This window comes from Mirounga leonina, unplaced genomic scaffold (genome assembly GCF_011800145.1).
Source record: "Mirounga leonina isolate KUSES-001 unplaced genomic scaffold, KU_Mleo_1.0 Mir_82, whole genome shotgun sequence".
NCBI lineage: Eukaryota > Metazoa > Chordata > Mammalia > Carnivora > Phocidae > Mirounga > Mirounga leonina.
In genome coordinates this window covers 1116179-1141093 of record NW_023270825.1, presented here as the reverse complement: position 1 = coordinate 1141093, position 24915 = coordinate 1116179, and the positions used below count along the sequence as shown (strand labels likewise).

Genomic DNA, 24915 nt, shown 5'->3' with positions numbered 1-24915 from the left:
ATGGTGGGTGGGTGGGTAGGTGGATGGATGGAGGGATGGATGGATGGTTGGTGGGTGGGTAGGTGGATGGGTGGATGGATGGATAGATGGATGAATGGATGGATGGGTGGATGGATGGATGGATGGTGGGTGGATAGGTGGGTGGATGGATGGATGGATGGATGGTGGGTGGGTGGGTAGATGGATGGATGGATGGATGGTGGGTGGGTGGGTGGATGGATGGATGGTGGGTGGATAGGTGGATGGATGGATGGGTGGATGGATGAATAGATGGATGGATGAGTGGATGGATAGATGGATGGATGGTAGGTGGGTGGGTATGTGGATGGATGGATACTGGATACTATAATGGTTTTGACAGCAAACAGCCTTAAGTATCCCATGACAGAGTCAGGGTGAAGCAAAGGAAGTGCTTGCAGATAGGAAGAACCCCAGCTCGAACACATCTTACCATGTCTGGGATTAATCTGCTCAGCTTCTGTATCTATCAGATGGAAATGCTCTGCTGTGCCCCAGGCAGGAGGAAGCCCAGTGTGCTGGGGCATGGGCCAGGTATCCTTGACATGGGAAGGAGGGAACCTGCCTGCAGGCTTCAAAGCCTTCCCAGCCCCTACCTGATTTCACATAAAAGGTGACCTCTCAATTCCCGGCACCAAGGAGCTGCTCCCAGACAGCTGGCCACCCCCGTGGCCAAGGCCAAGCTTACCAGCTTCTCCCGGCTGCCGTTCAGAGGCTTTCTCAGTGCTGGTGTCCAGTCAATACACCTCTCCCACCTGGAGGTCCTGAGCCCCGGGAGCCACATCTTTTGAGAGAGGCCCGCCTCCATCTGTAGGGAAGGGACTCCTACCGGTTGGTTGGGCCCACAGCACCTGTAGAGATCTTGCTAACCAGCCCTTCTCTTTTGGAGAACTGCCCTCTTGTGGAACCAAGGTCTTGTGGAAAGCAGCCCACACCCCCGGCCCCAGTCACAGAGAACGCCTGAGGGTAGAGGGCATCTCCCCGGGGTGGGGGCGCATCATCACCACATGGACCTACCTACAAGGGCCCTGGGCAAGGAGCAGTGGGGTGTAGGCAGACAGGGCCAGCGGGCGGGGGACACAAAGCGGACCAGGGACAGGGCGCCCCGCTGAGATAGGAGCTAGGAAGAGGCCCCCTCCCATCCCCGTGGGACTTCGGTGGGACGATCCCTCTTTCTCTCCTTGCCTCCTTCAGGTTGGGTTTCTTGCAGCCAAAAGGCTCCTGCTGACTTCCACATCTCCGAACCAGGCCGCACAGGGTCGGAGGGCTGGCCCTCACCAGGACTAGGCTTAGCCCTGTGGGCACCTCCACCAGCCTCAGGGGCCGGGGTGCCATGCCCCACCGTCTGGTGGCTTCCTGCTGGCTCTGACATGGCAGGGGCAGTGCACGATCACCCCGAACACCCCTTGCCCTGCCAGCCCCATCTTAGACAAGAAACCAGAAACCCAGAGAGACAAATAGCACACCTAAGAAGCCGGGGAGGGGGGTGGGGGGAGGGAGCGGGGGAGGGGGTGGAGCCCTGTCTGAGCCCCTGCAGGATTCTTCCTGGTGGCGTGGCATCGACTACACTCAGCCCAGCCCCTCCCACAGCTGCCCCGAGTGGCCAAGGTTCCCAGGGCCCCAGGGGACAGGGGACATCTGCACCACTACAATACTTGGGGGAGGGGGTTGGTACTCCATCCCCCTGTGCTGTGCCAAGCTCAGGACAGTCCTGCAGACTCTGGGGTCCCTGAACTGGGGTAGGGGAGTCCCCGGGGGAATCCCCGAGAAGTCCCTTGGCAGGAGCCCCCCCCGCCGCGTGGCCTGCTTGTCTATGAAGAGCATGGGACACCCCTCCCGACTGATCGGAGGGCCCTGCGGGGGCCGAAGTGAAAGCTGCTTTGGGAAAAAAAACCCCACGCCTACCCCAGCCAGGCCCAGGAAAGGCCCGAGGTGAGGCGCGCCCCCTCCTCCCCCCCCCCAGCCCTCTACCCGCTCCTCCTCCTTCTCTTCCCAAGGAGACAGATGGTGATGGAAACGGCCTCCTTCGTTTTCCGGAGGATGACTCAGACCGCAGCTGCTTCCTCAGCCCCACACAGCAGCCTGCAGCCTGCCCTCCCCCGTCCGGGAGCACCCCACCCCACCCCACCACCCCTCCCGGGACAATGCTGGGCGGAGGGGCTGCAGAATCTCTGCCCTGACACCCCCCTCCCCAGGCCTGGGTGGGGAAGGGCTGCGGGTCCCACAGCCTGGGCTGACCCCAGGCGGCCCCAGCTGCACACCCATCCCCATCCGAGTAGGCACCTCGAAGCCTCTCACTTCCCGCCCACCCGCTGACGTCAGCACCCCAGGACAGCAGGAGGACCGAGTGTTCTGGGCTCCCCCAGTGTCCCAGGGTGGGGAGAGATGTGGGGAGGAGGGCAGGGGAGAGGCAGGGGCTGGGTGGCCCAGCGGAGCCCTGGTTCTCAGGGACACTGGGAGAGGCACGAGTGGAGGGGGAGGGGAGGGCTAGGAGGGAGCCCCGAGGGAGAAGAACGAGAGCAGTTTCCAGAAGCAGGAGGTCCAGAGGTTACTGTGGAATGCGGCAGGAACCAGACAGACCAGACTCCTCCGAGGAAAATGTGAGCCAGAGCCCAGCACGGCAGACCCACCCAGGGATTGCCCCTGGGGACATAAACCCGACCCCTCAGCTCAGAACGGGGTTCTCACTCAGAGCTCAGGGACAGCTCTCCCCCCTGGAAGCCCCCCAGGACCGTTTGGCGGGACCCCTACCAGCTCCTTTTCCTCTCCCCTCCTGCCATGCCACAGAACCTCCCTCCAGGACAAGGTCACACATGCATGCACACTGTCTAGCTTGGGGTATGGAAATCAGAAGGCCGAGTTAGAGTCCCTCTTCCCTGCCCCGTGGGAAAGAGCAGCAGTCACCCCACCCCCACCCCCTATCGTCCCGCGCCTCCCCCCACTCCCAGTGACTGCTGCAGAAACTGAGCTCGGGGAGGTTCGGTCCCTTTGCCCAGGGCCCTAGACCCCAGACCACAGTAGGCACTGCCCTCCGCGGGAACATCCACTCAGGTAGGGCCTGGGCGGGTGGCCAGGACTCAGGCGGGGGGCCTCCACCTTCCAGCCAGGGAAGTCTGCGGAGGTCCCTGGGGCGCTAGGGCTCCCACAGAGGGTCCCCTGACAGCTGAGCAGACTCCAGCACCCTCCTCGTGTTCCTCCCTGTATGCTGCCCCCGCACTTTGAGCTTCAGGTTCCCTAAGTCGGGAGTAACAAAAGCCCCCTCAGCTCCTGACCAGGTCAATGGGAGGAGGGTGGGGGGCTGTGGACGGGAGGGGGCCCGGGTGCTGAACAGCTGGTTTTCTCCAGGATGGGAAATGCCGACTGCAGGGTGGAGCCCTGTTCCAGCAGGGACACCCAGATGTGAGCTTCGAGTCAGGCCCTGGCATCTGTCCTCCATGTGGCCTTGAGCGAGCTCTTAGCCCCTTGGACCCTGGGTGCCCATCTGCTGACAGGTGGTGACACCACCTGGACAGAGCCGTGTGACAGTGGACTGGGCTGAGCCCCGGCAGGCAGCCTGGGTCGCACGCTGAGCCCCCTCTGTATGCACCTGCGCCCTCTGAGCGCCCTTCCAGGGCAGGGCCTGGGGCTCCTCCCCACACTCTGCCCTCTGAGCGTCCCACTGCACATACTGGAGCTGTGGGCACTGACCCACATCCTCACGCCGAGGCAAACCCCAAGGCCGGGCCCTGGCTGAGCCACCCAGGCAGGGCCAGAGGCACAACCAAGCACCCGGGTCCCAGGCCTGGCAGGCCCTGCCAAGGGCTGTGGGGGAGCCAGCTGCCCCTGGAAAGACCTGACATGGGGTGTCTTGAGGTCATGGTTAAGCAGAACTGAGGCCTCAGAGGAAGTCAGCACGGCGGTCAAGAAGGGCTCCCAAGTGTCCCCAACCTTTGTAAACTGCCACGTGCCCCATAAACCTAAGCTGACCTCATCCACAGCAAATGCCGGGGGGCCTGGCTGGCTTCACTGCTGGGCATCCCTGTCTCCCGTGGTCTTTCTGGACAGTCAGTCAGGTGGCGGCCCATTCTCCCTGCGGCAGAAGCCGGAAGCTGACCTCCGACACACACTCAGGCCACGTGCAGACTCACACTCAGCTCTAACCCTACCAGCTCCCGCCAGGTTGGCCCTGCCTCCCTGCCTCCCTCCCCACACCCAGGGGATCTTTCCCCATAAGGCTGGTCCCCCTCCCCATCCCTGCTCAAGCCCTTTCTGCCCCTTCCCCTGCCCTCCCTGCCCTATTCCCTGGCTTGTCCAGAAGAGCCTTCCCTGACTCCCCCAGCCCGCACCCCTCAGCTCCCAGGCTACAGTGGCCAGCTGGTCCACACCGGGCCGCGGGAGGGCTGCTCACTCCCACCCCAGCCTCCACAGCACGCCTCTCCTTTTCACAGACAGTGAAGGCCACTGCTCAGAGGGTGTCACACCCCTCACGCCGTTCGACCCTCCAGCAGCCCTGGGTGGGACCCGCACCGCCACTGGTGTTCTAATGGGGCCCCCAGCTCCAAGCAGCAAGGGTGCCCGCCCAGGACCTAGCAGCATATGAGCACAGAACCAGGATCTGGTAGCTTCAGTGCTCCCAGGCTGGACCACTGGGCCACACAGCCCACCGTCCTCAGGGCATAACCAGCCCCCAGGCAGGTCAGGCCCACTTCTGGACCCTGCGGCTCATGGGCTTGCACTCCCCGTCTGCACAGGGCCACACAGGTGGCGGTCAGACTGCACCTGTCCCCCCACCCGGCCTCTGCACCCCCCACCTCCCACACATGCCCAGCCTGCCCATCCCTCTACTCGCCACCCCCCCAAACCAGCAGCCACTCCAGGGAAGCAGGTGATGATTCAGGCCTGAGTCAGCAGCTTTGGGAGAAGGACTTGGCCACCTCTTTGCCAGCACAAGGCGGGAGGCGGGGAGAAGAGTCCAGGCTCTGTTAGCTCGGGTCAGCAGGGTCCCCCGGCCAGCACTGAATCAGCCACAGCCCTGCTGGGTACTGGAGCCCAGAAACGCTCTCCTGCAGAAGCTACACACACAGGCCCCATCGGCGGGGAGGTGGGTCCAGACCACTGGGAGCCAGTGAGCGGAGGTCTCCTGGCTGGAGGATGGCCTTCTGGACCCACTCGGACTGCAGCCCCCCACCCAGTGGAAACGGAGCTACAGGCTGATGCACTCACTCAGCAAACATCCCTTGGCGCCCTCCATGGCAGGTCCTGTGCTGGGAGAGCAAACGTGGGGGCAGGGGCAGGGCGCCAAGCGCTGGGGCCATCCCCAACCTGGAATGCCCAAAGAAATGGCTCTAGCTCTCAGCAGGGAGGGGTGTGAAGGGCTCCCACGAAGCTAAAGCAGGGAGGGGGCCCCTTGCTGTCCCGCTTGCGCCGGCTTTGAATCTGGACCTCACGCAGTCGTCTGCGCTCAGTAAGTCAACAACAGACGCGATTTAAGATGGGAAAAAGACAAAGGGCATCCTGGTGACAGCCATGGGCAGGTGCCATGCATGTTCCTTGCCTCCGTGGACTCGATGTGGTGTTGGCTGCTGCTAGCTGGGCCGGCGTGGGCTGGGGACACGTCTGGAAGGACCAGCCATAGAAGGGCTCTGGCGGGCGCTCCCCCAACAGCCAGATGCCCCTGACTTGGCAAAGGGCACAGCTGTGCACACGGTCAGGAGACCATTCGCCAGCGCTCCGCCCATCATATTAGAACTAGATTTTCCAGTTAATTTAAAAAATATGGCCAAAGGAATAAGGAATCGGTGGATTGAAGGAAATGGGGGTGCCACCTGGGGAGGCCCCAAAGGGCTTCCCTGGAGAGGGACACACACTGAGTCGGGGAGAGCCTGGGGGGGTCCTAAAGGGCACACATCACAGGGACAGCCCGGGGTTCATGCTGAGGGATCCCTGCAGAGCTAGGGTGGGAGGAACTCACTCAGAACTCCCCCACCCTGCGCCTCCACCCCACACCCCTTCAGCCACACCTGGCCTGGAAACCACAGGCTAATCATAAACAAGCCTGTGCCGGAAAGAGAGGTCAAGTTCAGCGGCAGAGAAGGGAGATCAGGGACTCTCCCAGGGACCCACTAGTGGAGAGGCAGAGAGTCTCCCCAGAGGGAGGTCCAGAGGGGCCAGAGGGAGTTGGGGAGGGAGGGGGTCAGGCAGTGCGGGGTGGGGGCCGCCCCTGCAGAGCCAGCAGCTTAGGAACTGCTGTGGCCAATGTCTGCAGAAGGACCAAATTGGGGTTTGAGCTTTTTGGCTTTTTTTTTTTAACTCTCAAACCTCCGGCTGCTGTACAGGATACATACATCCTGGGCCCTGCTGGTGCTCGGGAAGGTACGGGGCGGGGCTGAGGAGAGCTGGGAAGGACTGGGGGCAAGATCTGGGGGGCGGGGAGGCTTTGGGAGTGGAGCAGGCCAGCTGGGGCACAAGGAGCCCCTTCCCCACCTTGGACTGAATCTGTCAACTCTATCCATGGGACAGCTTAGGTAGGTGCAAACAGGTTCTCTTCCACAAAGGTGAAGAAGCTCAGCGCCTAATTCAGGGGTGGCGGGGGCAACATGGAGGCCAGACCTGAACTTGGGTTATTCTGGGATGACAGGTGGCTGCAGTGTTGGGGGGGCCCGGGGCAGGGCTGAAGGCCAAGGGGTGGGTCAGAGTGAGGCAGGCACCGGCTGTGATTCTATTCATAAATACCTCTGTAACAGGCTCCCTCCCTAAAATAAAACCTTCAAGACCTATGAGGCCCAGGCTTGGCACCGTGTCTCTAAGAAACACAGTCCAGGAGCCGAAAAGCACCAGCAAGGAATTCCAGACTTGGTCCCCATCTCTCTAAGGACACCAGGTTGAGTCCAACCCAGCAGCCTAAATGCCCTTCTCTCCCTGCCCTCCGTGCTTCTCTGAGCCCCCTCCCCTTCTCCCCTGCCCCCAGCCCTGCCTCTCCAGAGGGAAGAGAAGACCCACCCCTGAATCTGCAGCTTCAGGGCCAAGGGCAGGGTGAGTGGGAATAGTCCTGCGTGGTACAGACCCTGGGCTTGGGGTGCAGAGGGTCCCAGGTGCCTCTGCACCCTCAAAGCCCTAAGGATCCCCCCGGGGATTCCATCTGGTGTGCCCCCAATTACTCCCTCCCCTCAGTTCCCAGGACCAGGGCTGCCCGTCCCACTTGTCCATCTAGACCTTCCCTGGGCAGCTGTGGCCACTGGGGGAGGCAGGGGAGGTCAGGGGCAGCGTGTCCCACTGGGGCTCTGCAGAAGCCCCAGGGCTGCTCCCTGCTTCGCAGGCTGCATCTCCAGCCATGACCCTGGGCACAAAGCCCCCTCAGGGCAGGCCACCAACTGCCTGGGGGACCAAGGGATCACTGGCCCAGCCAGCTCAGAGAGGAGCCTGAGGGCAGCAGGCCACAGACCCAGAGACTGGCCAGCTCTGCTCACACCCCAGCCTCCGTGCAGCTCAGCGTCCTTGGCTTGCAGAGGAGCAGGTCCCCCGTGCCTGCCCCCAGCGGTGGGGCCCCCACAGTCTCGGCAGCCCTGGGGCTTGGCGGTGGTGGTCTATGGTCACCACTAACATCGGATTTGCTTCTAAAGGACCAGGGTCAGGGTCTGCCAGCCTCTGGCCAACATGTCACCGGCTAATCAACATGTGACCTGGTTCTGTGTGTGTTTCTGGTTAGAGACACCTAATTTCGTGTAGAATTGACCCCTGAAATCTGTGCTGACCCCCCCCCGACATACACACACAGTCGAATATCCCCGTATAACTTTTAACTGCCCCAAAACTTGACTGGTAACACAAACGGTCAGTTAATACACATTGCACATGCTCTATGTGTCACACGCTGTAGTCTTACGATAGACGAAGCTGGAGGAAAGAACACGTAGCCAAGAAAATCTTAAGAAGAATACATTTACGGCACCGGACCACATTTACTGAGAAGGAATCCGCGTCTAAGTGGACCCACCAGTTCAAACCCGTGTTGTTCAAGGATCTGTACGCAGCAGGCTCGCTCCCTCCGAGCTCCGGGCCGGCCGCTCTGTAACCGGCCCCAGAAGGACGCCTCCTGACACACGTGTTCTCGGGAGGCGCGCCCCAGCCATTTCAACGGCGAAACCTCCAACAAAAGGACCAAAATGCGGAAAACACGTTGTGGGACAGGCGGACAAGGACCCTTGCTCACAGTGTGGAGTGAGACCAGGAGGCAGGGCGTCGCCTCCTCCGACCTCAGCTGGGGACCTGCTCGTTTGGGGACTCCAAGTGTTTGCGGTCCTGGGCATGTTCCCAAATGGCTGTGGTTTTAGGGTTAGAAATACGTGTTAACCAGTAGGGAAGCTCACAAACCATGAATGTCCTATGAGTGTGTGTGGGTGTTCAAATGAAGGGGGGAGAGGCCACTCCCTGACCCAAGCCTCTACTGACCCGCCTGGCCACTGTCCCTCCTGAGAGCCGCTGTGTGGTCCCGTCTCCTGGACCCCGGTCCCCGACCAGGGGTAGGCCCCGACTGACCCCAGCCAACAGCCTGGCACTCAGGGGCTCCCTGCAGTCTGAGCTAGGAACACAGAGGATCTTTGGGAAACTCTGAGGGGCTGCCGTGAGCGGGTACTGAGGCCAAGGGGTCACGGCACAGAGGGAGAGACAGGGACGCTGGGAGGCTCCCTGTCCGGAGGTGACCAGAGGTATGGTGTCCTTACGGACCAGCACAGAGGCAGAATGGCTGCCCGAGGTGCCGCGGCTGCTCTGGGGCAAGGCTGTACCCAGGTTCTCACTCACCAGGTAGAACTAGCCCTGAAGTAGATGACTGGATGGACCAGTGGGTGTGTGGGTGGGTGGGCAGGAGGGTGGCTAGGTGGACAGATGGACAGGTGGGTGGATAGATGGGTGGGTAGGTGGACAGATGGGTGGACGGAAGGGTGGGTAGATGGATAGATGGACAGGTGGGTGGGTAGATGGAAGGATGGGTGGACAGCTGGGTGGGTGGATGGACTGGTGAGTGGGTGTGTGGATGGATGGAATGGTGGGTGGACAGGTGGGTGGGTGGATGGACAGGTGGGTGGACGGAAGGATGGGTGGGTCAGTGGTTTGGCATGCTTTTGCTGACTCCATTCTGTCGCAGTGTCAGAGGTCATCTCAGGGCATCCCAGAAAGGAAACAAAAGGAAAAATGTTTCAAAATGAAAGCAATAAAGGGCACTCTGGGTGCTTGTCCAGGGAAATGAAACTGAAGGCCAGGCTGCTGCCCAGGGTCTCTGGGCTCATGGGTGTCCCCCCAGCACACTCAGGTTTGTCGCGGCTTTCACCTCCGCATCACACGTCAGGCAGGGAGACCGCTCTCTGAGAAATGCCCACGCCTGCCTTCCTGCTCCCAGCACAGCTCACACTGGCAGAACCAAAGCATGCTCACCCCAGTCTCCGAGTTCTGCTTCCTGACGAGAGGCGGTGGCCAGCTCTGTGCAGGTCCGGGGGGATGGGAGGGCACCCTTGCTCTGCTGGAGCGTGGAGGAGGGGCGCGTGCTCCCCCAGAGTCAGGCCCCAGCGCCACGCGGTTGCCGGCCAGTGTGTCAGAGGCGGTGGGCCACGTGTTGGAGCTCCAGCGTGTTCCTTGTCCTCGGGCATCTGGGTATCCAGAGCTGGGGGTAGGCATGGGTGCACCCCCAGCTCCGAAAAGAGACCCAGGCCCCGGAAAGGGACCTGCCAGGGGGACATGGCTTCCAGAAAGAACGTCCGGCATTAGACGGGCTGAGCGTGCTGTCCTGGCTGCAGGAAGTTTCTGAGGTGGGACAGGAAACCAGGTCAGAATGAGGCCTGGATGGGGGCGTGCCTGGGGGTGTACAGTCACTAGAAGAAATGGGGACCCAGGTTGGAGGGGTCTTTTTACGTCTCGGTGGCTAAGGCGGGATGAGCCTTACAAAGCTGAGGCATGGTGGGTCAGAGCCCAAGGCCAGAGGGAAAGCCACTCTGAGAGCAGCGTCCGTACCCCAGCCTGCCTGGCCCCTGACCTCGGCCACCCACTGCACATGGACACAGACCCTCACGGACACACACTCCCTGCCGTCTTCAGCCGGCTCTGGCGGTTACCCGTTGGCCTGCAGTGAACTGACTCTGCCCACGGGGTGCGCACAGATGTGCCTCTCCCCGGTGCCCGCCCGTGAGGCCTTGGACTGGGGACGCCTGTCCCGGGGCCCGCCTGCACCAGGCAGGTACACAAGGGAGAAAGCCCTGGGCAGGAGCCCACCCTGCTGGTGCCGGCTCCCTGCAGCCTCCCTCTGCTCCTTCGGGGCAGGGGGCCTCACCGCTGAGTGGGCCGCAGTGGGGCTGGCCGATTGGCTGGGATGCAGACCCCGGCCAGGCCGGGCCTCCGCCCAGTCTCCGGGTGAGGCTTGGGGTTCTGCCCACTCCCCAGGCCCCGGGGGTGAGAGCAGGGCTGCGGGGCACAGAGACCCTGCTCAACGCCGAGCTCCCAGCTCGGCCATCCTCCCAAGCCCAGGCTCAAGGCTAGAAGGTCACTCTTTCCTCCACTGCATTCTTCCATCCACCAGGTCAACAAACACACCCACTGACCACAGCCGGTAGCAGCCAGGCACCAGCTCAGGAGAGCAGTGAGTCAGCCGGCCCGTGTCTCCTGCCCCACCTCCAGGTCATGCCAACGCTGGGCGTCAGGCTCTGGGATCCAGGAGAGCACAGAGAGGCCTGAAACCCAGCTCCGGGGAGGGCAGGAAGGCTTCCAGGAGGAGGCCCCGAAGCTCAGAGGGTCAGGGAGAGGGGCAAGGAGCAGGACAGGGGAGGGCTGGCCAGCCTTCCAGGCAGAGGCACACTCGCCCATGCAAGGACTCGGCGCATTCCAAGAACTGCTGAGTCCCCATCCAGGAATGGCCATCACATCTCCGCGTCTCCAGGTTGGAGGGTGTCCAAGAGTCGGCAAGCACCTTTCTTGGCTGGCTCTCCTAGGTACTCAGGGGCCCTCATCCGGCACTGGCTTGTTGCCAGAAGCCACTCCTGCACTCTGGGGCGACCCAAGATTTCCTGGGCCGGGCAGAGGCTGGGAGTGGGCATTTACAGGCCCTATCCCCACCCGACAGAGGCGCACGGTGGGTCCTGGCGCAGAAGCTGGGGCAAGGCTGGGAAAGCACCTGGCCCTAAGCATCTGCACCCGGTGCACTGCCCCCTGCCTCATGCCCTTCTGTGGTCAGTCAGTCCCACCCACCCGGCCGGCCTCCCCAGGGTCTGAATTCCACAGGTCTCTGGAAAGGTTTGTCAGACAAACCCAGGGACAGGGATGCTCTAGCCACATTTTCTCATCTTGCCCTAATTACAAGCTTTAGAAGTTCCTGTCATTCTCCTTGACAGGTGGGGAAGCTGAGGCTTGAAGTTGATGTCCAGGCCAGACCCACACACTGAGCGCTGGAGCCGGGCCCTCAGGGCAGGGGCTATGTCTCCGCCGTCAGACCGGGGCTGGACAGAGCCCCGCCTGCCTCCACCTGCCCCCTGATGTACCCATGGTCCCCTGGGCCCTGAGGCCTGGGGCAATCTGCTCCCTGTGAGCTCCAACTGAGGGTTAGATATCAGAAGGGACTTCCAGAGCTGGGGGCCACCTCTCCCTAGCCGGTCAGCCAGGCTTCCTGAGCCTGCTATGGGCAGGCCCACCCTGGGCAATGTGGAGGTCATGGACCAGGTCCTGCAGTCCGGCGGGATTGATGAGGCAGGGCAAGAAGAGGGGTGGCAGAGAACATGGCCACAGCACTCCTGGAGGTGGCAAGCAGGGGCAGCTTCCTCAGGCCTGTTGCCTGCAGGCCCAGCCAGTCCAGGCTGCCCCAGACCCCTCAGACCCCATCCTGGGCGGGCCTGAGAGGACTGCTGGGAGGCCCGCAGGGGAGGGACCCTCAGACGCGGGATCCAGCTGGCCAGAGCAGGGGGGTCCCGGGTAGGGGGCAGAGGCAGATGAGTGACAGCCCGACTTTGACTTTGCCCCTGAGCCCTGTGGCTGAGCGGGTCAGACGGCTTGCTGCCAGTGGGGGCTGGATCTGGAGGAGGGGTCGAGGGCGAGAAGATGGGGCGCAGGGGCGACCAGGGGGGCGGCCCGAGGTGAGGTCTGGGGTGGGGGGGCCGCTTCCAGTTGTTTCCCAGGCCCCCGCTCCGTGTGCTCCGCCCCCCCCGCCGCCCCCGCCCGCCAGGAGTAAGGCCAGCAGGGGGGGGAAGGGGCGACCTCAGGGCGGTGGCGGCGGGGGCACCGGCCCGCGAGGGGAGAGCCCCGCCGCCCGCGCACCCGCCGCCGCCGCCGCCCCTGGGCCGAGCGGGGCGGGGCCTCCCGGCGACCCCTCCCCTTCTCCGCCCCGGGCCGCGCCCGCCCCCCACGTGGCCGCGGGCGGGCGGGCGGGGCGGGGCGGCACCTCCTCTTCCGCGCGCCCCGCGCAGCGGGAGCCCAGCCCGAGCCGGCCGAAACCGAGCCCAGCCCGAGCGGTGCGGAGCCCGCGGTGGGCCGGCAGCCGCGGCCCCTGGCCCGACCCGAGCGAGCGCCGCCGCGCCCCGCCCGGTAAGTCCGCACCTCTGCGCCCCCCGCCAGGAGCCGCAGGGGAAACTGAGTCCGAGCGAGGGAGCTCTTGGGGCCGGGGAGGGGGTTGGGGCAGCGCGGGGTGCGCCCCAGGGGGCGGCACAGGGCGGCGGGCTCGGGGCTCCCAGCTCCCTCCCGGCGGCGCCCCAGGAGCCCCCGGCCCCAGGGCGCAGCCCACCGCGGACTGCCGACCCCCGCGCGAGACGTGGCCCGCACGCGCTGCCGCGGTGGCGGGTCGAGGGTCAGCCCGGCCAACGCCCCGCCCGCTGCGGGCAGAATTTCCCCTCCCCGCGGCCGCCACATCCTGACCATGAATCAGCCACAGTTGGGAAAATAAACTTCGGCTTCGGGTCGGCAGCCCGGGTAGCCCCGCGAGGCGCGCGCCGGCCTGGGGTCCCGCCTGTGCTGTTCTGTCCGCAGCTGCCTGGGCGCGGGTGGGCGCACACGGGGCCCTGGCACCCCCACAGGCAGGCCTTGGGGGCGCGAGCCCCCATCACTGCTCGGGCGGGGCTCCTCCGGTCTGGGGCTGGTAAGCCTGGGGGTGGGAGGCTGGTTCTGTGCTCCTCCAGCCCCACCCCTGAACCTCCTTCCTGAGGAGGGAACTGCGGAATGGGCATGACCTCAAGAAGGAACTGCGGTCACCACCTCCATCAGCCCCCAGCTGCTCCCGGGGAGCTCGGGCGGGGGTTCTGCGTGCCCGGCCTCCTGAGGGTCTGTAACCTAGGGCCCCAGGACGCGTGGAGGCTGGCCTCCGTTGTGCCCCATCCTGGCGGGCCACACAGGAGTCCATGTGGGTGGAGCTGGCCATGACCCTGCGTGGGTGAGGCACACCCTCAGGAGAGCTGCTGTTGGGAACTTCCCTTCCCACCAGCCCCGCCTCCTGCCCCCTCAGGCAGTGGGGCCTGGGCAGGACTCTTGCCTGCTCTGGGCCTCAGTTTCCCCACCTGCACCCTGAAGGACGGGGACAGTGGTTCAGGCGTGGACCTCCTCCCTGTCGCTCCCAGTGGAGAGGAAGAGACCCAGAGCAAGTGCCTCAGTGCCTCCACGGTGCTGTCCAGGGCAGGAGCCTTCGGGGACAGGGTGCTGCAGACCTAGGGTATCAAATATCCGCATTCAGTGCCAGGTCTGGAGTCTGGGGCCTCGTACTCAGTGCCCCCACTCCCTCACCAGGGCAGCACCAACGCCTGATTTAAAAAGCCAAGTTGGGCAGTAGCCCCCAGCTGACCGCTGCCCAGGCCCCACTTTCCGCCTCCCCCGAGGAGCTCGGGGGCTGACGGACAGGTCATCCGAGGGGCCCTGCTGGGGAGGGGACCAGGGTGATGTGTCTGTCAAGGTTGCACTGCTTTCCAGCAGAGAGTTAACTCTCAGGTGAGGCCCCCCCATTCTGTGGAGGTGCTGATGGCTGTCGAAGCTAATTGCACACACCCTACATGCCAGGCCCCGGGAGCTCCTAACCTTACATACACTCTGTTCACTTTTCATCAGAGTGCAGTGATTTTCCAGGCTGGAAAAGTTAGCAGGTGCCTGAGGGCTGGGGAGGGATGGAAGGCAGCCGGAAAATGTCGGGCACCGCCGGTGGGTGCAGGGCATGATGCGGTCGCCCTGGCAAAGTCCCCCCACAGTCTGAGGGATGGGGTCTGACTCAGCTGCCTGGCTCCTTCCCACTCTGGTCTTGCACACAGCAGGTATCTAGAAGTTGCATGGTTCGAGGCCCAGTGGACACAGTGGATTGGGAAAGGCATGTCCACCTCTATTTCAGGACAGTGGACAGAAGTGGGTCTAGAGGAGACAGGCCAGGATTGGAAGGTTGAGGCCAGGCAGGAGCCAGTCTCTTCGGGGCTGTCCCCAGACAGCGCCACGCCTGGGGGGCCCTGGATGCCTAAGATGAGGAGGCTGGTTTCAACCCATAAGGAAGGAGTGCATGTGAGGGGGTGAGCTCCCCATCACTGGAGGTGTGAGAGCAGGGTCTGACCCCTGGCTGCCTTACCAGCCTCACCCTGGGAAGGAGGGTCTTGCCCGTTCCTCCTCTGAAACGGGGCAGCCTGGTCCTGAGCGGGTGTGGGGTCTGTTAACACAGCTGCTCCATCTGCGCAGCGTGTAGAGAAATCTCCAAGATGAAGGGAAGCTCTTTGGCGGTGACCGCCAGCCTCCTCCCCAGCCAGGCAGGGAGAGAGGGGCAGGGTGGGCCTGCACCTTCCCCAGGTGTGACTACGGAAGGGACGGACTGGGTGTGGGGCTTCTCCGCCCTGCTCTGCCGGGTGCGCAGTGGAGCCTGGCCACGTTGCCCAGGGCCCTGAGCAGAGTCTGTGTGCAGAACGAGCCAGCCTGCCACGTCCCGCCCCACGGCCTCCGACCCTCACGCCGACCCAGTGGGGCATGGGTACTGTGACCACCATCTGCTTCACAGAAGAGGAAACTGAGGCACGGGGCTGCTGGGTTGTAGAATCAGCGGTGCCATTGTGGCAGGACGCATTTATAAAGCCCCTACTATGTGCGTCTGCTTCTGTGCTCACTCAGTGCTCAGCGGGCTAGAGTGTGGGCGCACAGGAAGTGCTTCCCCGGGGTCAAGGTGAGAACGGGCGGGCCCCAGGGGGCACCTGGAGGCCAAGGCTAGCCCCATGTCCCTCGTCACCGCCACAGAGACCCGTGGTGTCCCAGCACCACCCTCTGGGAGTAAGAGAGCTCTGTCCTGGCCAAGCAGCACCCCTGGGGCTCCCAACTGGGGAGGGCGGGCACCGGGGCACCCACCTGTGTGACTCCGAGCAGCCCATGCAGACAGACGCTGGGACGGCTAGACCACACAGAGGCCCCTGCCCCGGGGCTACCTGAGGACAGGACGCCTTCTTCTTTTTTTTTTTTTAGATTTTATTTATTTATTTGAGAGAGAGAATGAGATAGAGAGAGAGCATGAGAGGGGGGAGGGTCAGAGGGAGAAGCAGACTCCCCACCGAGCAGGGAGCCCGATGCGGGACTCGATCCTGGGACTCCGGGATCATGACCTGAGCCGAAGGCAGTCGCTTAACCAACTGAGCCACCCAGGCGCCCCCAGGACGCCTTCTTCTGCCTGCCCCGCTCATGGCCCCCTCCCACCCAGCCCCACCTCATCCCTGCAGTTTTCCCTGGTCAGGGCCCCCTCCCACCCATGGGCTGCTGCAGCACCCTCCACCACCCCCCTGCCTGTGAGCTGGGTCCAGGCGGGAAAAGAGGGGCTGGAAGGTGGACGAGAGCCCCCTGCTCCCATGAGGTTGGCCTGGGCGACCGCACAGGGAAGGCAGAGCCCCACCGAGCCGGAGTGAGTGGCCAGGGCCACTGAGGGTCATCGGGTAGAGCCGTCCGTGGGTGGGAGACCAGTCAGGAAACACACTTGGGGGGGTGGGGGCAGACTGTGCTTCCCATTTAGCAGATGGTGCCTCTGAGGCCTAACCTCCAAGCCTGGCCTTGAGGCTAAGCCAGGGCACAGCGGGTCAGAGAGGAGGAGGCCAGTTCCGCACACACACATGCTCACACACGCTCACACGCTCACACACACGTGCTCACACGCAGCTCCCGCCCCTACACACGCTCACACACACACGTTCACACAGGCAGTGCCCGCCCCCCCACACACACACACCCCGTGGGGCAGGGGTTTCTCTGTTCCTGAGCTCAATCTTGGCCTTGCCGAGTGCTGGTGGACATGAGTGTGGATGCCAGTGTGGGCCCTGGCCAGCTATGTCAGAGGGCCTCAGTCTCCCCGTCTGTGCCTGGTCCCAAGTGTGGCCTCAGTGTGCAGCCTGCCTCCCCCGCCGTCTGTGTCCCCATGCCCAGGTCCCCATTTCTGCTCAAGTACAGCTTGGCACACAACAGCAGGGAGGCCACGTCTGCTCTTCGGCTGGCCCGGGGGGGGCGCTCCCTGTCCCCCCTTCCCTGCCTGTCTCTACCTTCCCTGTGCGTAGACATGAGTGTCTGAGAACAGGAGCCCCACGTGCCCAGATGGGATCCTGCCCGTTCGGAGGCACCTACGGCCCTGCCTGGTGCTTCCGGGCTGCATGGAGGTGGGGACAGAGGAGGTGGGGGGCACAGCCCAGGAGGGACTGTGCAGGCCAGGCCAGCAGGTGGGACTGACTCAGCCAACCTAGCATCCCTGGAGAACATCCTGGCCATTTTAGGATGAGAAGACCAAATCCTCGATGGGCCTGGCCCTAGGCAACTGGCAGGGAATGCCTCGGGGTGTCTCGTGCTGGACACCAAGTGTCTTGCTCACCCGCCGAGCCTGGGGGTGCAGGGACCGAGTGGGGGCTGCATCCCAGCTCGATGTTGGCCCCTGGCAGCCTGGCTGAGGAGGAGGAGGCGGCGGTGAACACAGTGGACGGGTGGGAACTTGGGCATTTCCAGGGCCCGGTTTACAGATGGCGTCCTGTGGATCTATCGGCGGGCTCAGGGGCGGGCATTGACATGCTCGTCCCCGTTGGAGGACTGCAACCGGGGCCCTGGCAAGTCCTGTGGGTTGTCCAAGGGACACAGCCAGGCCGTGGCAGAGCCTGATCTCACCCAGAAGCTGAGCTGTCCTCTGCCCCCAGGGCCCTAGCCACAGCCCCTGGCAGTGCCAGGCAGCCCCTCCCCCCCTTCAATCCACTGCTTTGTTCTCCCTGCTCCTGGGCTGGAGGCTGGGACGTGGGACAGGGCCAGGGGCTGGGACTGCCAGGACAGGCAGTGGGCAGTCTTCAGCTGCACCCCAACAGCCTGAGGCCTGAGACAGGCACACACATCAGGGCATTGAGGGTCCTCCCAGCCCGGGAGAGGCCTTTCCCGAGGGCAGCAAGGAGACGGGGAGGGACATGGGACCTCCTGGAGGAGGCATCTCTGAGCTGCATCTGATCTTGGGGGGCAGAACCCAGGGAGGAGGGATTCTGGTGCCAGCCTGAGGTCTCGGTGGGGCCTGCAGGAGGCCCTGCGGGTAGAAGGTGCAGCCTGCGGTAGAGCGGCCCCAGATTCAAACGCCGCCCTGCCACATGGGGGCCAGCCAGCTCCTCGCAGTCCCTCACACCCAACCACAGGTCTCTACCCCTCACTCCCCTCAAGCAGTCACAGACGGAACTGGCCACCCTGTGCCGCTCTCCTGTGCTGGGGCAGGCCGGCAACCCCTCCCCGCCTCGGGCCGCCAGACTCTGGACCCGAAACCTGAGCATGTCGGAGGCGGCCAGGCCCTCCAGGGAGCACCACCCCCCTGGCCTTGCTTTTATGCGCAGCTGGGGAGATGGAGAGCTGGCGGCAGCGAGATGCCAGGGCAGACCTAGTCCCTGTGAGCCCGCAGTGCAGGTGGAAGCGAAAGCTCAGCTTCCTGGCGTGGGTGCCTCTGCCCTTCCTGCCCTCCCCTACGAGCAAGCCATCCACTGGGGGAGGTGGCATCCCAGACCACCCCCAGCCCTTCCCCAGAAATGCATACACAGTGCCGGGCCCAGGGCTGCACTGCAAGCACCCTCCTCCCAGTGAGCAAGGGGCTCCAGAGCCGCGCACCAGCCTCTAGCAGGCGTTTCCTGTTTGACCAAGTCCATCCTCTACACCAGGGCAGCCCTCTCTGTGGCTTTCTGTGGCTGCCACCCACTTCTCTCCTAACCCAGGAGGGTGGAGGAGGCAAACAGGCCAGGCTTGAGCACCGCGTGTCTGATACCAGTCCCACCTGCCCCCAGATCCCAGACCTGGCCTCCCTGACCAGCGGTGTCGCCGGGCTCTCAGCGCCAGCCTGCCCAGCCCAGCCCCCTCGGTCCCCCTCCACCCTGTGGTGCCACAGGGGAGACCAGCTGCCGGCTCTGCCCTGTGTCCCTGGTGGCCTGCGCTGGGGGCGGGCCCCTCTGAGCCCAGTTCCCCTCAGAGATTGTGGGCCTTTTCTGTCACTGTGCTCTTTCTCTCTTTCTAATTATGAAAATGACCACATGCACCCCAGAAGCAATTTCTGTTAGCATTCAGGCATGTGACTGGTGGGACATGTTTGATGGCTGAAATCCTACACAGTACGACTTGGTGTCCTACTTCCTGTCTCTGTTTTTAATTCAGCACCGCTGTGGAGGTCTTGGTGCCCACCCACCCCCAAGTGGCCCCTCCTGTCTTGTTGCTGGATGCGCAGTGGCCCGGCAGGCCCCCTCACACATGGCGGGATTGGGGGGTGGCGTTCAGGGGAGGGCTTGGGAGGCACAGGCCCTGCACTCCATCCTGGGACTGCAGGCAGCAGGGGGCTGGAGTGCTCCTTGCACGTGAGACCGGCCAGGGGCCCGTGAGGACACCACCCCTTGGCCAAGGCCGTCCGCACTCTGTGCCTGGGGATGGGTGGGCGGTGGGTAGGCACTCGGTTGTTCCTCCTTCCCCAAGGCCCACTGTGCATGGCCTCCAGCCCGGGATGAGCCCCTGGTAGGTGACCCACGCTAGTCCTTTGAGGGCTTCCGGCCTGGTGGGGAAGGTGGTGCATGCACTGGAGGCTTGAAAGGAGCCCAGGTGATGGGAGGAAGGGACATGGGGCATCTGAGTAGGACTCAGCTCCAGGGGCATCCCCCAATCCCGCAGGGCCCCTACTGCCCCTGAGCTCCAGGGAATTGCTGCTGGAAACACAGTACAAGGGTTGCCAGGCAGTGGAAAAATTTGGAGCTAAAAATACAGTGTGGCAGCCCCTGCCTCCCAGTTCCGGAACCCCGCTCCTGCCATTGTACCCGCCTTCCCCAAGGAAGACAAGCTCACTCTTTGCACCCCGCCCCCGCGCCCTCACTGGCTCTGGGCCCAGAAACACCCAGCCCCGGTGCTGACGCTGGCAGGGCCGCCCTGAGGCTGCCTCCCCACAGCAGCCAGCCCCTCTCCCGGGTGCCCCTGTCCCCAGCCGGTGCCTCCCCTCCCCCTCACTCCCCCCCTGGGGCCCCCAGCCCCTCCCCCAGCCGTCGCAGTGATCTAGGAACAGAAGGCCAAACCCGCTCTCAAGGGTGCTGAGCACTGGCATTTCTCTGGGCTTCCCCACCCCACCACACTGCTGAGACCCCGGGGGGCCCATGCGGGGGCCTCCCACAGCCATGCCCAGGACCCAGCTTGGTGCCCAGTGCCCGCCTCGGGAGGCCCTCCCTCTCTGGCTCAGTTTCTCTGTCTGCATGGCAGGGGCTGGACCCTGAGGCCGGGGGGTGGGGAAGGCAGCTTCAATCCTGCCCCCTGTCCCCCCCCCCAGGAACACACTCTGCTTGACAGACCCCTGCCAGGCAGGGGCGGTGCCTCCCCATGAGTCCGCACGGCTGCCTGGCATGTGGGTGCCCGGATGGAGGTGCTGGTACTGCGGTGAGGGGCTGGCCGGGCGTGGGCAGAAAGGCAGATGGGTGTCCGCGTCTCCTCCGGGTCCTCAGGGCAGCCCCAGCTTGGGCTGGGTGAGCTCGGGTGAGCGGCGCACCCGGTCAGTGGACTGACCCAGCTGAGGGGGGAGGCGTGACCCCGCCCCAGCGGGAACCCCACTTTATTGGTAGGACAAACTTGAGCGCTGAAGCAGCATTGGGGAACGTGCCACTCGTGTCAGAGCCCCAGTATCTTCCTCTGCAAAAGGCCCCTGCTCACCAGAGTTCCCCTGGCGCAGGGGGAAGGACGGACTGCCTGCGGGGCACTTGGGGGTGCTGAAGCTCCCCCACCTTTCAGCTGCCCGAGGGACTGGGTAGGGCCTGAGCCGCCAGGTGCTTGGACCCTGGGAGACGGTCGTGCTCTTCAGTGGGTGGTGCCTGCCGCAGAAAAAGTCTCTGCAGATGCAAATTCCTGCGCTGGCCCCACCCCCGTGTGGGGTGCGGGGGCCCAGAGATAACATTCCGGAGCGTGTGGCCCCGCCCCACCCTGACTAGGCGGAGTCTGGGAGGGTCCCTGCGACCCCGCCCTGTCTAGGCGCCGGGCTGGCTTGCAGCGGGACGCTTGGCCCACGGGCTGGGCGGGGCCGGGCGCCCGCGGACGGAATGACAACAGCCGGGAGCGCTCGCTCGTGCCGCCGGGTCCAGTTTATCCGCTGGGAACCCCACCGCACCTGTCAGTTGACAGACCGGGAGCAGAGGGCAGAGTCCCGTCCCCAGGAGCACACAGCCAGTAAGCCCAGGAGTCTGGCTCCTGCCTTCCAGCACGCCGCCTCCCCCGCGGGTCCGGCTCTTGCCAGGCAGGCTTGTTCCCCACCGTTCTCCTGACTGCAGCAAATGCCTGATTCCCTCTGGGGCTCCCGGCAGAAACGTTCAACCACCACCCGCACAGGGACAGGCCGTGTCTCGGGAGCTGCTCCTGGCAGGGACTGGGTCACCACCCCTGAATTTGGCTGAGACGCCAGGCGGGCAGGAGAGTGGGATCGCTTTACAGTTTGATTATGTGTATACGCGGTCATGGTTCCTGTGGACGTGCCGTGTTCTATCCGTGTGTAGTGTGTGCGTGTGGAGCGCGTCTGTACATCCTGTCTGATTGTTGCCGGGTGTGCCTGTATGTGAGGCACTCGAGTACATATGTACGTGTGACATGCTGTCTACTGTGTGCGTGTCCTGTTCTGTGCGCGTGTATAATGCACGCGTGGAGGGGCATGATCAGCTTGCGAAACTCAGCTCCAGGGCACACAGCTTAGGGTCCTTCGTGGGCGGGCAGGTAGACAGGGCTGATCGCCTCCTGCAAGGGGGCCCCTGCAGGTGGGGTCTCTTGGGGTAGTGAGCTGGGGGTGCACACGGAGGCCTAGGCAGTGCCAGGTGGGGCGCTCTGGGCTATGCAGGCTGTCTGGGAGGGGTTGTTTTCTGCACCTAGGGACCCCTGGGGCTCTTGGCTAGAGAAGACCCTTAGGATGCTGGAGGCCTGGCCTGGGAGAGTTCATGCTCCAGCACTCAGCCTGTGCCAAGGAAACAGGGACTTGGGCCAGTGGGGCGGGGGTGGGGTGGGGCGGGGAAGGGAGGGTCAGTCCTGGCTGCGCCTTTAAGCGGCAGCACCCGAGGTGGGCGGCAGTGTGTGCGAAGACCGCTTGCTGTGCTCTTCACGGTGCCGGGAGCAGCCCCCTCCCCTGGCCCCAGGAGGCTGCCCAGGAGGGACCAGAGCCACAGCTGGAGGCCGGGCAGCTCAGTGGGCAGCAGTGATGAGAAGCCAGGAGAGTGCGAGGGGCAGCCTGAGGCAGGGCCTGGAATGGGCGGGCAGAGGCAGCCGGAAGGTCTTGCGCATCTGGGTGAGTGGACGGTGGGGGAGGGGGCGGGTGGTGAAACCGTGCCATCTCAGGGAGGGCTGACGGACACCCTGACGCCTCTGCAGGGATGCCCATACCCCCTGCCTCTCCGGATGCTCCCAGTGGGCAGATGCCAGAGGTCCGGGTGAGGACAGGGTGGCCCCCGCAGGACGAGCGGCCTGGTGGGCCCAGAGCCGGTGCGCACGCAGGCCGGAGCCTCTCTCCCCCTCAACGAGACCGCCTCCCTGGGGCACCCCCACGAGCCTGCCTGGCACTCAGCCAGGCAGGAGGATGAGGGGCTGGCGGGGGGCTGGACTCCTGGTGCGGACCCACTGCAAACAGAGGAGGGGCTGCTGGAATGCCCGGCCATCCCATGCTTGGGGTGGGGGGAATTCGGGGGGCACAAAGGGCACCCAAGACACTCACCAAGGCGGAGGGGGAGTGGGGCCTCCAGGGCTGCCAGCTGTGGGCCAGCCAGGGACAGGCACCTGAGCTCCTGTCCCCACTCCACCTCTATCTCCGGTAGGACCTCAGATGGCCCCTGGAGTCCCCCCGTAACGTACCGGGTCCGGCAGCCCTGAGAGGGAGGCTGGGCTGGATGCCTGGGGTCCAGGCTCACTCAGTTCTGCCCTTTCCAATTCTGGGGGCTGGGCATGTGACCTGGCTTCTCTGGGTACCACCCTCCTTTCCTCTCCTGTAACGTGGGGCGGCTGGGGACCTGGGGGGGGCGGTGGCGGGGCCAGGCCCTGGGCATGAGGCTCGGTGGTCCTGCTGTGCCCTGCTTCTCGGGCGCCCTCTCAGCAGCTCCGTGCTGTCCTTCTCACGCACTAAATACAAGACCCGAGCCATACATGGTCGCAGGAGAGCCTGGGCTGCCCCTGACCTTTGAGGCCAGTCCCCAGAGGCTCTGGCTGAGGACAGCATCACCGTCGAGGGCCCCGAGGAGGGGGGCTTAGTGGGTGTGGCAAAGGCACGGTCACGGCCGGCCTGTCCTCTTGGGGGAAGGCAGGGTTGGGGGGCTCACACCTGTTGAGGCTGCATCGAGTAGAGCTCCACATGCCAAGGGCTTCAGGGGACATCCGGTCCTCTGCCCACACAGACGGACGAACTGAGGGCCTCAGAGGCAGGGCTACTTCCCCAGGGGCCCTGGCCTTGCTCGTGATGGGGGGGCTCCAGGCCGACTCCCTCAAGTCGGCCCCTTCCCCAGCCACCGCCTGATGCCATGGGCAGCCCCCAAGTGCCCAGGGTCTGGAACGGCCCCTCCCGGTTGCCCCTATCTGACCCCGTCCCTGGGGCAGGGGAAGTGCTCTGGGACAAGATAAGGGAGCCCCAGAGATGCCACTTTGGTTGCTTCGTCACTACTGGATCAGTGGTGTTCCTGCCAGCGTAGCTGCCTTGAGGTCCTCGGGTGGACAGGGAGGCGGCTGCTACCCACTCAGCCGATGTGCGGCTCGTCAGGGGAGCGCACGAGGAGAAGCCCGGGACGGCGGCGGCCCTGACGGCGGGACGAGGGCACAGTGTCCCCCGGGCAGGCCCGTCCGGCAGGCGGAGGGAGACACCGAGGCAGAGGACCCTGCCTCCCCCCGCGGGCCGGGGGCTCACGCCCGACTCCCCCTGGCCCCGCAGGTCGGCAAGATGTCGGTGAAGGAGGGTGCGCAGCGCAAGTGGGCCACGCTGAAGGAGAAGCTGGGGCCGCAGGACTCGGACCCCACGGAGGCCAACCTGGAGAGCGCGGAGCCCGAGCTGTGCATCCGGCTGCTGCAGATGCCCTCCGTGGTCAACTACTCGGGCCTGCGCAAGCGTCTGGAGAGCAGCGACGGCGGCTGGATGGTGCAGTTCCTGGAGCAGAGTGGCCTGGACCTGCTGCTCGAGGCCCTGGCGCGCCTGTCCGGCCGCGGGGTGGCCCGCATCGCCGACGCCCTGCTGCAGCTCACCTGCATCAGCTGCGTGCGCGCCGTCATGAACTCGCAGCAGGGCATTGAGTACATCCTGAGCAACCAGGCCTACGTGCACCAGCTCTCCCTGGGTGAGCCGCGGCCCGCTGCTGGGCGGTGGGCGGGCAGCCTGGCACACACACCCCTTCGCGACTCAGTATGGAGGCTCTGGGCCTCGGACGGCAGCGGGAGGGCTGGGGTCGCAGGAGAGAACTCAGCGGGGCAGCAGGGAGGGCTCCCTGGAGGAAGACCAGGTTCCCGTTCGCCCCAAGTCTGAGCCCTCCAGGTCAGCTCAGAGCCATGGTCCCCCAGCCGCTGCACCTGGTTGTCCCCTCCGTTCTGTGACTTTGCCTGGCCTTTCCGTCCAGCCCTGTGCTTGTTCATGCCCCGCCCCCTTCCCCGTCTCTGGCCCACAGCGCTCCTCCCTCCCACCGGCCACCCTGGTCCGTGCCCTGGCAGCCAGACTCACCCGGGCCAAAAACGCAAGTCCACCCTAGTAGCCCCACTTACCTTCGGCCTGGCTCCAAGCCCCTGACCTCCGCAGGGCCACAGCCCTTCGGTTCTGGCCAGCACGTGAAGCTGGTGGCACCTTCTCCCACCTTCCCCACACCCCTACCCTGCCCACTCGGTGCCCTGCCCCCACCTCCTGCTCAGGCTGCGCTGGGCCTTTGTGCACCTGCTGACTCCTTAAGGTCTCCCTCACGGTCACCTCCTCCAGGAAGTCTCCCCAGGCTGCACCCAGCGTCAGCCTCCTACCTTTGGGAGGACCTCAGGTGGCCCTTAGTGAACAGGGGTCACTGTGTGTCCCTCGCCTGTCAGGCTGTGATGCTCCAGGGCAGGTGCTCGGAGCCGCGGGAGGGGGCGGTGACGGTGGGTCGGCCCGTGGGGGTGGGCGGGCGCCTGTGTGGCTGAGCAAGCCAGCGGGCACTCAGCCTGCCCTGCGCAGCCGGGCTTGTGCGGCTGCGTAGAGTCCCTCGTAGCCTCTCAGCAAGGCCAGCTAAGGGGCGCCCCCAGCGCTTCCCCAGCCCGGGAGATGCGGTGGGAGGCGGGCTCGGGCGACGAGGAGGCACCGCAGGCTGTTTGGTGGAAACCTGGGCTCAGCCCAGGGAGCTGTGCCAGGGGCCGCTCTCGGACCAAGGCCCGGCCCAAGCGGACCGGTCCTGCGGGGCCGCTCTCGGAACCCAGGCCCGGCCCAAGCGGCCCGGTCCTGCGGGGGCCGCTCTCGGAACCAAGGCCCGGCGCAAGCGG

The 24915-nt window shown here is 64.7% G+C and overlaps 1 protein-coding gene across 2 annotated transcripts in view; it reads left to right on the top strand.

The window, feature by feature from the left end:
* The first annotated feature begins 12428 nt into the window (after positions 1–12428).
* Positions 12429–24915, top strand: part of INF2 (inverted formin 2) — a 27079-nt gene continuing 14592 nt past the window's right edge. The window contains exons 1-2 of one of the 2 annotated variants that reach the window (XM_034992263.1): positions 12429–12552; positions 23360–23759. In XM_034992263.1, the coding sequence (XP_034848154.1) occupies positions 23369–23759 (391 nt within the window). In that variant the 5' untranslated portion in view covers positions 12429–12552; positions 23360–23368. Of the gene's footprint in view, positions 12553–21718; positions 21737–23359; positions 23760–24915 lie in introns of those variants that run through there. The other variant, XM_034992262.1, reaches the window with a different exon arrangement.